General features: G+C 39.1%; 1 protein-coding gene across 1 annotated transcript in view; it reads right to left on the reverse strand.

Annotated features, from left to right (window-relative positions):
- Positions 1-89: 89 nt before the first annotated feature.
- The window catches only part of RECQL (RecQ like helicase), a gene marked incomplete at its 3' end in the record, with an annotated part of 32,982 nt that continues 18,784 nt past the window's right edge, over positions 90-14,287 (reverse strand). The window contains exons 7-15 of the mRNA XM_082849847.1: positions 8,183-8,349; positions 7,174-7,255; positions 5,968-6,116; positions 5,762-5,879; positions 4,855-4,993; positions 2,803-2,894; positions 1,300-1,519; positions 834-963; positions 90-242 (exon numbers count right to left, since the gene is read on the reverse strand). Coding sequence (XP_082705973.1) covers positions 90-242; positions 834-963; positions 1,300-1,519; positions 2,803-2,894; positions 4,855-4,993; positions 5,762-5,879; positions 5,968-6,116; positions 7,174-7,255; positions 8,183-8,349 — 1,250 coding nt within the window. The remainder of the gene's footprint in view (positions 243-833; positions 964-1,299; positions 1,520-2,802; positions 2,895-4,854; positions 4,994-5,761; positions 5,880-5,967; positions 6,117-7,173; positions 7,256-8,182; positions 8,350-14,287) is intronic.

A 14,287-nucleotide genomic window follows, 5' to 3' on the forward strand; every position in this document is an offset into this window, starting at 1 on the left:
TTGTCTTAAAATTAAACTTTTGATTAACTACAAAACTAATGGTGTATACATGCATAAACTTTTTCTTAGAAGATTTAGAAGCACTCAACTCATGCATTATCAATTTTTCTTTTCTTAGCCCCTGTAATCTTACAATCAGGTTGCTGAAGCATGTTCTCCGACTTCTTCTGGAAGTTACTTGGAGTTTTTTCTTCCCTCTTTTTATCAGCTCCTTCGGAATGACAACTTTGAGGTGATTCAGCCTACAAAACAACAGCAAGACAAACACTGGTTAAAAATTCAGCTATTCCATTTTCTCAGGAGATTAATAATCTCAATAGTCCTTCTGTATCACCTCTTTAATTAAGTGTCCAGTGGTCTTGTTTTTTATCTTCCAATTTCTTCTAGTATGCGCCCCATCTTAAATAGAAGGGGCTGTGCTGTCAAGACCATAAAGAACACCTGACATGTCCTTAGACACACTGGTGCCGGGTGTGCTTTTGCAGGCTTGAGAGCAGTTAGTTTGTGACAGTGCTTTTCAACCTCTGCTGCACAGGCAGACTTCTCAGCCAACAGTGACCACAAGCAAGGGCAGGGTGCCTCATAACATCAGACATTAAATGGAGTCTTCACATCCCAAAAGGTTGGAAACCCCTAGTCTATATTCTTCTACTCAATACCTCTACAGAACACAAAAGTAGGTTTTCTCTCTTCTATACCCAGATTCCAGGAAGAAAACTGACTTAATCTCTTCTTATGCTCCACTGGACCCAGGAGAGTACTAGTTAAAGAAAAGCATCCCATAGGCTTTAATGTCTTTTTCAAATATATAAAAACTAAAAATTAATAACTACCATGAAACAGCTCTGCATGGGCTTCTTTACTTGCATTGTAATAACATGTTCCTCATTGTTCAGAAGATTAGCTTTAGGTCCTATTTTCAGATATGAGATGGTAGCATAAGCTGTAAAACTGTAGTCTTCTCTGCAGAAGATAAAGGCCAATGATCAGGTTTTGACAAATTGCAGACAACAAACTGAAATTTATAAAAAAAAAAATAAGTGCAATAATTTTAAGTAACATTGATATGAAATATAAAACTTTTTAGTATAAAAATGTAGTTTATCTTTATAGAAAGTATTTTAGTTTTGTGCTTTTTTGACATACAGTAATCAAAGTTTGAATTTGTTTACTAGGTGAATTTTGCATAGCGTTTAAAAGTTCTTATGAAACAACCACAAAACCATTTGTTCTGCTGCAGTTATAAAAATGAGAATCATAAAGACAACATGAAAGGGCAAGAAGTGGATTTGTATATACTTGAGATACTGCCGTATAAGAAAGTGCGCAATAATTTTCTCCAGGTCTTCACGAGGAAGCGCGGGTGGAGCAACACCTGCTACTCTCAATTTCGCTGCACCCTTTCCCATCCAAGAGTCGATCAGTTTCAGTGGAGTGAGCTTTTCTTTCAGTTCCTCTGCCTGCTTCAGGATCTTGATTAGATCCCTGCAGTACGCTGTTATGTTCTTTCTTTCAGATGCTGTAATGAAAGAGGCATGGTTACAGGTGAATGGGATTTCAAAATTAGGGCAAGGATAGGCCGTCCTAAGTGGTTAGACTAGTTTAAAAGATAAGTCTTCACCCAGTGCGAGCCACCCTAAACACTGATTTGTTTCTATGTTCTGAGCTAGGACTACTGCTCAAGTCTCTTATCACTAGATTAAGCTACAGTCTCTGTAAGACACTGAGATTTAAGTGATGTAAAGAAAATAATCTGGTTATCAGAAGGCCTTTGGGTATGCTCTAGGAACCAAAGAGTGTCGGCCAAACATGATTATGACAAATACTTAGTGATGTTCACAGGCGAGTCAGTCTGTTCTTCATGTTACCTGATGTGTGTTCATTAAGAATATTCTGACAACCAGTATGGCTTCCTAGGGACTCTAGTTTCATGACAAGAATGTCGTGGACAGTTACTCCCAATTACTGATACTAACACTCCGATCTATGTATCAGGCTTTTGTTAATTTGGGCAGTATAAAATAATCTAATAAACACAAACAATTTTCTCTGGCTGCAGAGTTAAAATTGTGACCTTCACTGATCAAGGCATCAGAACTCAACGAGGAACGGGTTAGTCCAGCTCTTCCAATAATACACATACACACAGGATTTTAAAAAGTGAAAAGACAGCACCAACACACTGCTAAATTAGTGTCTTATGAGTGGTTAGCCATTATCTGGATCAAAACTGATACGCTGTAGTCTCTATTTTACACTATATTTCTCTTTCCAATCAGTAACTATAAAGCATCCGAGATTATCACAAGAGGTTAGCGTTCTCTTACTTAAAATAGTATTTCTATTCAGAAGGCTTTTAAACCTTTCCCTTCATTTCTTAAAAATTTAACACGTCGGGCTTCCCTGGTGGCGCAGTGGTTGAGAGTCCGCCTGCCGATGCAGGGGACACGGGTTCGTGCCCCAGTCGGAGCGGCTGGGCCTGTGAGCCATGGCCGCTGAGCCTGCGCGTCCGGAGCCTGTGCTCCGCGACGGGAGAGGCCACAACAGTGAGAGGCCTGCGTACCACAAAAAAAAAAAAAAAAAAAATTTAACACGTCCTCAGTGTAGCAACATAAAATAAATGCATACACATATGGCTTTTAATTTTGCCTCTGTTTCAAAACTTTGTGTGGTCACTCTTGAATCTGGGAAATTCTATTCATACCTTGCTTATTCTTTTAAATCCATTTTGGGTGTCTAATATTGCCCTCATGTATTCCTGCATATAAATATTAGCCTATAAGGATTTAAAAAACAACTCACAAATCTCTTTACAGCAATTATCACACATTTTGTTGCATGTTTCTGGGCTCCATACTTCATCAAAATGTTGAGCTATCAACACACGGCGACAGCTGCAAACATCAGAGATACAAATTATCAAATAATTAACAGAGTTTTAAGAATCCCTATTTTAAAATACAGAGTTATATACTGTATTAATTTCCTATTGCTGCCATAATATAACCACAGACTTGGTGGCTTAAAACAACACAAACTTATTATCTTACATTTTTGTAGGTTAGAAGGCTGACATGGGTCTCACTGGATTAAAATCAAGGTGTCAGCAGGGTTGGATTTCTCCTGGAGGCTCTTGGGGAGGATCTGTTTCCTTGCCCTTTCCAGACTCTAAAGACTGCCTGCATTCCTGGGCTCATGGCCCCCTTTCCTCTATCTTCAAAGCCAACAAGAGTGGGTCAAGTCTTCACATCACTCTGACATCTTATGCCTCCTTCCACATTTAAGAACCCTTGTGGTTATAGTGGGTCCACCTAAATAATTCAGGATTATCTCCCTATTTTAAGATCAGCTGACTGCAACCTTAATTCCCTCTTGCCATGTAAAGTAGCACACTCACAGATTCCAGGGATTCAGATGTGGACATCTTTGGGTGACCATTATTCTGCCCACCACGTATAATAATATTTTCCATATGTTGTTAATAGACATTGCTTTTAAAAAATTGTCTGAGATTCAGTATTTCACAACTACTGGCATACCTTGTTTTACTGCAATTTGCTTTACTGTGCTCTGCAGATACTGTGTTTTTTACAAACTGAAGGTTTGTGGCAACCCTGCATTGAGCAAGTCCATTGGCACCATTTTTCTAACAGCATTTGCTCACTTCATGTCTCTGTGTCACAATCTGATAATACTCGCAATGTTTCAAACTTTTCCAATATTATTCTATTGTTATGGTGAGCTGTGATCAGTAGTCTGAATTACTACTTCAATTTGCTGAAGCCACAGATGATGGTTGGCATTTATTAGTAATAATTTTTAATTATTTAAGTATAGTGAAAAGATAAACAGGATTGATAAACTTTTAGCCAGACGCATCAAGAAAAAAAGAGAGCCCAAATCAGTAAGATCAGAAATGAAAAAGAAGTTACAACCAATACTACAGAAATACAAAAGATCAAAGAGACTACTATGAACAACTATTTGCCAATGAACAACCTAGATGAAATGGACAAATTCCTAGAAATGTACAATCTCCCAAGACTGAAGGAGGAAGAAGTAAAAAATATGAACAGACCAATTACCAGTAATATGAACAGACCAATTACCAGTAATGAAATTGAATCAGTAATTTTAAAACTTCCAAGAAACAAAGGACCAGGACTAGATGGTTTCACAGGTGAATTCTACCAAACATTTAGAAAAAAGTTAACAGCTATCCTTCCCAAACAGAGAATGACTTTTTTCTTTTTTTTAGACTTAAGATACTATTTATTTTTTTACTTTTATGCAACTTTTAAAGGTTACTTTCCATTTACAGTTATTACAAAATATTAGCTATATTCCCCATGTTGCAGTACCTCCCACACCCCCACCCCTATACTGCTCCTCCCCGACTCTCCCCACTGGTAACCACTACTTTGTTCTCTATATCTGAGAATATATTTTCTTAGATTCAGGCATCCTGCAGGTTCATGTACTGGTTCCCACCCTTCAGACATCTGCTTTTACTGGTTTGCACTTGATGTTTCACTAATGTATTTACTCACTTGAGTAAGGACTCAAAGTAATGTCATGGGCTTCCCTGGTGGCGCAGTGGTTGAGAGTCCGCCTGCCAATGCAGGGGACACGGGTTCGTACCCCAGTCTGGGAAGATCCCACATGCCGCAGAGCAGCTAGGCCCGTGAGCCACGGCTGCTGAGCCTGCGCGTCTGGAGCCTGTGCTCCGCAACGGGAGAGGCCACAACAGTGAGAGGCCCGCGGACCGACAAAAAAAAAAAAAAAGTAATGTCATGTGCTTTCATACTGTGCTTGTCTTTAATTGACAAAAGTGACAAAAAGGTGCGTGCTTACTTGCTTATGTTTTGGCAGTATGACACCATCTCATAGAGCTTCTGTTGTCCCACATTCTCCATCACCACCATTGAACTTATCCTGAATATATCTCCAAAGCCATAATACAAAATACAGTCTGCTTTCATGTCATCTCGACCTGCAGTGGGAAGAATCTTGAGATTGCATAATTACTTTAAAAAAGTCAAACATGCAAAAATAATACATAAAATTTGCTGGCAATATTTCGTAGTCTAAATATATATCTAGAAATTTCAGACAAAGCTGTGAAAGTTAATTTGTAACAGCTGCCATCAAATTTTTAAAAAAATGACTAAGAGATCTATCAATAATCAGCCTTACTAGCTTAAAAATGTGTCCATAAGTAATCCAGTTATTTAAATTATAGACTTGAAACCACTAATTAAAAACTCAGGAGGCAAAGATGGACATCAAATTATTTTAGCAAATATGAGAAGAAATAATTCATGACACTCCAATACAACATAAATAAAATTTCTCCATAGGCAAATATAAAACTACAAAAGATTTCATTGTTTGTTATAAAAATACTAGCCAATAAAGAAGATTAAAAATACAGTATTATTAAACATCATTTATAGTGTTTTTAAAGCTCTTTAAAATTTATTTCTAGGGGACTTCCCTGGTGGTCCAGTGGTTAAGAATCCGCCTTCCATTGCAGGGGATGCGGGTTCAATCCCTGGTCAGGTAACTAAGATCCCATATGCTGTGGGGCAACTAAGCCCACGAGCTGCAATTACTGAGCCTGCGCACTCTGGAGACCACGTGCCACAACTAGAGAGAAGCCTGCGCACCATGAAAGAGCCCACACACTGCAACTAAGACCTGACGCAGCCAAATAAATAAGCATTAAAAAAAATTATTTCTGGATGTGAGTTACACGTACCTGCACGTCCACTCTCTTGGTAATAATTTTCCATGGATTTACTCATTGAATGATGAATAACAAACCTCACATCTGGTTTATCAATTCCCATACCAAATGCAACTGTTGCCACTACCACCTAAAATGTGTTAACATTTTACATATTAAGTCAAGTTAAAATACATTCAAAGGTGAATTAGGCTTCTATTGAAGATCTGTTACTTAACCTGAATTTCATTAGCTGACCATCTTCTATGAACCTTGGTCTTATCTTCTGGTTCCATATTGGCATGGTATGCCCCTGCAGGAATCCCCAGTTTCTGTAAACTAACTGTAACTTGCTCAGAGTCTTTCTGAGAAAAGCAATATATTATTCCTGTAGTAAAAGAAATGGTTAGATATATATAGTACATTCCTAGAAAATTTTTAACTCACACACTGAAGAGGCTGATAATTACAATGCATGGGGGAAAATAAGAATTATGAAAAATTCCAAGGCCCTGAACACATACTGATTTTTCAGTGTAATTCAAGGTCTGATCACCAACTCGCTCCAGAGCAGTAACAAGCCTGGAGCCACCAGTTTGGGTTCCCATTATCTCAGTTCTCTCTCCAACTTTATCTCCCACTACATAGTCTTTCTCAAACTGATGCCCCACAGCTCCACAAGATGTTAACAAGCATGCTATGAGAAAAGAGTTTCATGTGCAAATAAGTTTGGGAAGGTTAACAAAGTTAGACAAACACATGTGTCTCTTTGTTTGCAGGGCTGGTCAGAATTTCTAAGGTGCTGATACACCCTGTGACTCTGCAGGAGGAATAAACAGCTGCAGCCTTTCTCAAACTTATTTGACCCTGGAACTCCTTTTACCCATGGCCCCTATTAATATCTCCTGAAAATCCACAGAACAGTTTTGAAGTGCTACTTTAATACCAACTCTTTGCTTTAGTAACACTTGTCTCTACATTAATCCTGGAACACATGTTATACACACTCTCAACTCCATCTATACTTAGCTCATTCAGTATGTACTGTTTGTTTCTTTAATGTGTCCTTTACTATAAGGAACTATAGTTTACATCCCTTTAGAAAATCACTGGTTAACCTTCAATCTTATACACAGTGGATACTTACTAAATATGTGCTGTTGATAATTAACATTATGTCATTAGGTCCACTCTTTAACGCAATTAAGTGTAAATAAGCAAAAATAAATCAGTTTTATGACTCTTATAATCTGTGTAATTAGCAAATGCCACACCTGATTTCTAAGATCACCAAGCAAATTAATTTTATCATGATATTTTCAAGTTCTTCTGCCATGCATTAATATTTCTGGTGCTAATCTTTTTCTCAGTGTATTAGTGTAAATAACGTGCTACTTTTGGAAAGTTCTCTCTCAGTCTTCAAACTTGGTTTGTGTCTATATTACCTGATTGCCCCTTGTATCTTCCATTAATGAGCTTTACAATATCCTCAATAAAATCTTCAGTGTTTGAGGGCTTCTGCCGAACCTAAAAAAAAAGTTAACTTATTAAAAAGTAAATTAATGAGTACCATTCATGCGGTCGTTTACTTACAACTTTCAAGGCGCTGCTCTTTCTTGGGCATGGTGTTTTTTTCTATTACTCTTTCACTCGCCCATCTGACCCTATCACCTCCCAGATGCTTCTTGATCCTTATTTTTGAGTTTACCAGAGATGAGGAGGCACAGAAGCAGTGAATAACTTGTAAAGACAGAGACTTTTAAAATTTTCTGATGCTACTTTTGTAAAAACATAAACCATGGCAGAAACAACTAGTCAGTAAGAGCTCAGAAAAATATTAAGTCTATCCTTAAAAGGACTGGAAAGTAAAAACAGCTGTGAGGTTATTTACCTTGCAAGGTTGTATATCAAATAAAATCTAAATAGGGAGTATTAGCAAATCTTTAATGGTATATTAATTTTTGCATTATTTCATAATTTCTATAGAGATGTCATTAGGGTCCTTAGTATCAATACATGCTTTCTCTCCATCCTTGCATAAGAAAGCGTGTACGCAAATTTAATGAGGCAGTGTTTTCTACCTAACCGAGCAAAGAATTAAATAGCACAGGAGATATACGAAGAAAGCATTCTTTAATAAGTCTGCTTATACTCACTTGATTTTTTTTAAACTTTTAAACATAATTAACTGTGACGTAAATAGACGTAATGAAAAAGTAACCTTTCTTCTGAAATCCTTCACAAAATAAATTGACATAGGGCTTCCCTGGTGGCGCAGTGGTTGAGAGTCCGCCTGCCGATGCAGGGGACACGGGTTCGTGCCCCGGTCCGGGAAGATCCCACATGCCGCGGAGCGGCTGGGCCCGTAAGCCATGGCCGCTGAGCCTGCATGTCCGGAGCGTACCACAAAATAAATAAATAAATAAATAATAAATTGACATAAAAGTTACATACCTCATAATAGAGATTTGGCCGATTAAAAGAAGCTGTAAAAGTAAAACACTTTTCAACACACAGTATTTTCTGAGCATCCTTCAAAACATGGCTGGTCGCAGTTGCAGTCAGCCCAATTAGCGATGCATTGGGGAACTGCCGCTTCAAAATACCAAGGGCCTTGTAATCTGGAAAAAAAACCCAAAAAACAAAGTAGCCCTCTTGCTATCCTTTAAGGAGTAAATTACATCTTCTAACATGCTGCAGATCAAGATGACTGCAATTTTACTTCCACAGCCATCTATATCTAAGCTGTGGTTGCTGCCTAGCCTTGGTGATAAGACAGGCTTTACTCTACTTTTAACTGGTTCTTCAGAAACACTTCTTGGCCATAGGTGTCTTCGGTAGGGAATACCACAACATTTCCAATCAGCTGAGCACTGGTCTATACCTGCTGAACAGTGGATTCAAGAGGCAGAGTGGGAGGAGCCATAGTGTTTGAATCTATGGCAACTGACGAGAGAGAAAAAGGCCATCAGTCGAAACCCTTCTACCACAGGTATCTACCACAGGTATTGGTGAGGGCACTGGTTTTTATAAAACCCACTTCAGGAAAGCCGTTCTGGGCTCATACTTATTAGACACATCTAAGTCACTAGAGAAGTTGTCTATGAGTACACCCTTAAGTACTTAAACTATTTGGAGAAAAGTGAAAAAGAAATGTGGGAGAGATGGCTCAATGCTAAGGTAGAGGACTCGTATGAAAACGGAACAGAAAGTAACTGCTTGGGAAGTTGTGAAAGCTTCAAGGGAGGTAAGATCTGAGTTGGGTCTGGAAGAATCCAGCGGAAGCTCGGGAGGAAGGGAAGAAGAAGAAAACACCAGGCAGAGGAAGCAGCATGCACACGTGCGGCGAACACACTGGCATGAAATCACTCGGCAGGTTCAGGTATCAGCAAACAGTTCAGAGGGGCTAGACCACAGGGTGCTGTGCTGGATGGACCTACTGTCAACCCCAGTCGGCTGGGAACTCTACTCTATTCCCTGGATGGTTCCAAGTTACAGCTGGACCAGAAGAGGAACCTGTGTAAGGCCTGGGAGGCAGGAGAGAAGCAGCTGCTACACTCTGAAGGGCCTTCCCGGCAGATAGGATGGTGGACAAATGCCAGCCTGTTCCAGTTCTTCCCCATTCCTCCTTCAGCTCTTCTTCCCAGCTGTAGGCTTCGCTGATCAACACCGGCCCCCTAGATGCCTGGCAGCAGACCCACGGGGGTGACGGCTACTCAGAGGAAACTAACCAGAGACTTCGCCTGAGCTCCCCCTTGCAGCCCCTCTGGCAATGGCCATGCCAGTTGCAGATTTCCCTACAAGCTCTGGTTGGTCCTCCCACACCAGTGCTCCAGGACTAGTCAGTGACTTTTCTCTGACCCTCCAACTCTCCCCCTCCAGACCTTCCTTCCCCAGCTCCTCCCACAATTGTGCAAGGTCTGCTTCCTAAAATAAATCCCTTATCCCTTAATATTCATAAGAGTTCGGCTTCCCTACCCAAACCCTGACTGATACTGTTACTCCAAAGAGTATCAAAAGGCAGGTTCAAGGGGCTTCCCTGGTGACACAGTGGTTGAGAGTCCGCCTGCCAATGCAGGGGATGCGGGTTCGAGGCCCGCGTACTGCAAAAAAAAAAAAAAAAAAAAAAGGCAGGTTCAAGTAAAACTATGAACTGAAGAGTTGGTTGATTCTAAGGAGCTAGAACTTTGCCCTATAGGAAATGAGGAGTCGTGTGATTTTTCAAGCAGATAAAGGACACAGTCTATGTTTCAGGAATCGTCTTTTGGTGGAAGTGTGAAGGATGGGCTGGAGTAAAGCAAAAGGCTGAAGAAAGGGAGACAAGTTAAAAGGTGGCAATGACAGACTGGAAAACTAAAAACAGTGAATATGAAATAAGGCATGACACTGAGGATAAATCAGAAAGAAAAGACTGAAATACATGAACTGGAACCCCATAGGTCCTAGTGACTATTGGGATATGGTGGGGGGAGGGTGGGGGAAGAGTCCAAGATTCATCCATTCATCACCTGGCATATGTTGAACACTTTTAACTATGTGCCAAGCACCTAGAGACCTAGGCACCAGAGATAAAGTGAGAACAAGGCAAAGGTGCTATGCAAACGGAACTACAATTCAAGCAAAGAAATCAGACAATGCAAGGAGTAAACCAATAAGTATCTGATTATCAGGGCATGGTAAGTGGTCATCATGATAACCTTATTGTAGCTGGAGTATAACATGTGAGGGGAAATGGGGCAGAGACAAACGGGGGACAGATCACATATGGTCTTAGGGACCCCAGTTAAGAATGTAGATTTTATTCTAAGTACAAAGAGAATCTGCTGGGTAGTTTAGGGAGGGAAGTAACATGATTTGATTTGGTTGCTGGGTGAAGGATGAACTGTAAAAGGGTAAGACTGGAACAGAGACCAGCTAGGGAGCTAGTGTAGTAGACTGGTGGAAAGGAGCCCAGCTGGACTTAAGAAATAGCAGTACAGACAAAGAGAAGTGGACAAGCTTGAGATTCAACTTAGAGGTGGAGGTGACAGGACTTGGTGGTGGACCGGATCTGCAGAGGTAGGATAAGTCAAGGACAATGTGCCACCATGAAGTTACTCGTTCTCAGCTCCAACTCCACCCTTCTAGACTCCGCTTTGTGGCGTTGGAGTGGGGAATCTCTGCTTTGCCAGCTGGCCCTGGAAGCACAAAGTGCAAGGCTGGGGGAGGAAGAAGAGTGCTGCTCCTTCCAGTTTGCCTCCTGTGTGTTTGCTGGTGTTCTCGGGAATGTCGCCCCAGCAAGGTTTATCCACCACTTAGCAGCAGCTGAGTACAGCTGGCAGTTTTCTAAGCTTTGGAGAACTGACTTCATCACAGGTCCACCCTATCTCTGCCTCCACAGACACCAGCACCAGGGAGCTGGGCCTCCCATAGGTCTGAGCATCAGCTCCACAAGGCCCCTCCTCTAGGTTTTTAAATCGCGTCAATCCCAACCTTTTCTTCCTGTTCCCCCAGCCCTAGGGATGGTAGTTGCTTCTTCTAGCTTTTACCTCCATGATACGTTAGTTTTCTTTTCCTTTTTTCAGTTAGCTGCTTATAATCACTTTTTACTTAGTTAACAATTCTTTACATAATGTAATGTAAATTCTCTGTGTTCAAATAACTGGTATGGCTTTTGTCTTCTGACTAGACCCTGACTAAACAGATTCGCTAAAACTTTGGCTTGAGTAAATGTGTGAGTGGTTATTAAGTGATTTTCTAAGATAGGGAAGATTGAAGGGGAAATTGCTTGGGAGAATGGGGAGGAAGAGGGAAAGACATGGAGAAGGGAAGCAAATCAAAAGTTTTTGATCAAGAAAAAAAAAAGTTTTTGATTGCGCACAGCAACAGGGCAAATAGTGATTCCCAGTTACAAGACAGAAGGAAAAAGAACAGGCCTTTTGGGAGGCATTTAGTTGTAGTCACGCTAGTTGAGATACACATGAAGAAAGAGAAATTTTACGATGTCTTGAGACAAGTGAAAGTGGAAATACAACATACCAAAACTTACAAGAAGCAGCAAGAGCAGTTCTAAGAGGGAAGTTCATAGCAAAAAACATCTACATTAAGAAACAAGAAAGATCTCAAATAAACAACCTAGCTTTACACCTCAAGGAACTAAAATAGGAAGAACAAACTAGGCCCAAAATTAGCAGAAGGAAGAAAATAACAAAGATCAGAATGGAAATAAAAGAAATAGAGACTAAAAAGACAATAGAAAAGATCAATGAAACTAAGCGCTGGTTTTTTGAAAAGATAAACAAAATAGACCAACTTGTTAGCCATACTCAACGAGAAAAAAGAGAGAAGACTCATATAAATAGAATCAGAAATGAAAAAGGAGACATAACAACTGATACTATGAAAATACAATTATAAGACACTATCGTAAACAATTATATATCAACAAATTCGACAACTCAGAAGAAACAGATAAATTCCTACTAAAACCTATCAAAACTAAATCATTAAGAAATAGAAAATCTGAACAGAAAAACCACTAGTAAGGAGATTGAATCAGTAATCAAAAACCTCCCAACAAACAAAAGTCCAGGACCAGATGGCTACACTGGTGAATTCTACCAAAAATTTAAAGAAGAATTAACACTAGTCTTTCTCAAACTCTTATAAAACATAGAAGAGAAGGGAACACTTCCAAACTCATTCTACGAGGCTAGCATTATCCTGATACCAAAACCAGGAAAGAACACTACAAGAAAAGTTATGGGCCAATATCCATGACAAACATAGATACAAAAATCCTCAACAAAATATTAACAAACTAAATTCAGCAATACATTAAAAGGATCATACACCATGATGAAGTGAGATTTATTCCAGGATTGCAAGGATGGTTCAATATCTGCAAATCAATCAATGTGATATATACCACAGTAACAAAATGAAAGCTAAAAATCACATGATCATCTCAGTAGATGCAGAAAAAGCAAAATTCAACATGCATTCATGATAAAAACTCTCAATTTAGAGGGGACAAATCTCACCATAATAAAGGCCATATGTGACAAGCCCACAGCTAACATCATACTCAATGGTGAAAAGCTGAAAACTATTCCTCTAAGGTCAGGAACAAGACAAGGATGCCTCCTTCTCACCACTTTTATTCAACATAGATTGGAAGTCCTAGTCAATAATTAGGTAAGAAAACAAAATAGAAGGCATCCAAATCAGAATGAAAGAAGTAAAACTCACTATTTGCTGATGACATAATATTATACATAGAAAACCCTAAAGACTCCACCGAGAACCTGTAGAACTTATAAACAAATTCAGCGAAGTTGCAGGATACAAAATCAAAATACAAAAATCAGTTGTGTTTCTATACACTAATAACAACTATCAGAAAGAGAAATTAAACTAGATCAAAAAAGAATAAAATCCCCAGGAATAAATTTAACCAAGAAGGTGAAATATCTATACACTGAAAACTAAAAGACACTGATGAATGAAACTGAAGAAGACACAAACAAATGGAAAGATATTCTGTGCTCATGAACTGGAAAAATTAATATTGTTTAAATGTCCAAATGACCCAGCGCAATCTACAGATTCAGTGCAACTCCTATCAAAAGTCCAATGGTGTTTTTCACAGAAATAGGAAAAACCACCCTGAAGTTTGTATGGACCACAAAGTCCCCAAATAGCCAAAGCAATCCTGAGAAAGAACAAAGCCAGAGGTATTACGCTTCCTGATTTCAAACTATGTTTCAAAGCTACAGTAATAAAAGTATAAGAACATACAAATAAAAGCTACAGCTAAAGTAACGGGACAGAATAGAGAGCCCAGAAATAAACCCACGCATATACAGTCAATAAAGTTACTACAAAGGAGCCAGGAACATATAATGGGGAAATGATAGTTTCTTCAATAAATGGTGTTGGGAACACTGGACAGCCACATGCAAAAGAATAAAAGTGGACCCTTATCTTACACCACATACAAAAGTCAACTCAAGATGAATTAAAGACTCAAACGTAGTATCTGGAACCATAAAACTCCTAGATGAAAACATATGAGATAAGCTCCTTGACATCAGTCTTGGCAATGATTTTTTGAATCTGAGGCCAAAAGCAATAGCAACAAAAGCAAAAAAACTCACACACAAAAAAACAAGTGGGGTTGCCTCAAATTAAAAAGCTTCTGTATAGTAAAGGAAACCATTAACATAATGAAAGGCAACCTATGGAATGGGAGAAAATATTTGCAAATCATATACCTGATAAGAGGTTAGTTAATAACAAAATATATAAAAAGCTCATACAACTCAATAGCAAAAAAACCCAAACAATTTAATTAATTTTCAGATTTTTTTGCACAGAACATGTCTGAGTAATCTGATTCAGGCTATGACTGTAGGATTCTGTTGGAGAAGCAAAGAATAAGGTTACTAAAATATACCACAGAACTATAACACTGAGGAGTTAGTTGGGTGTAGATCCTGAAGTGGGTGCTAAAGACACCCAGAATGATGACTAAAAGAGACAAATCTGAAGCAGATGCAAATTCCTCAACAGATGTGA

This window comes from Leucopleurus acutus (assembly GCF_964270905.1).
Source record: "Leucopleurus acutus genome assembly, chromosome: 11".
NCBI lineage: Eukaryota > Metazoa > Chordata > Mammalia > Artiodactyla > Delphinidae > Leucopleurus > Leucopleurus acutus.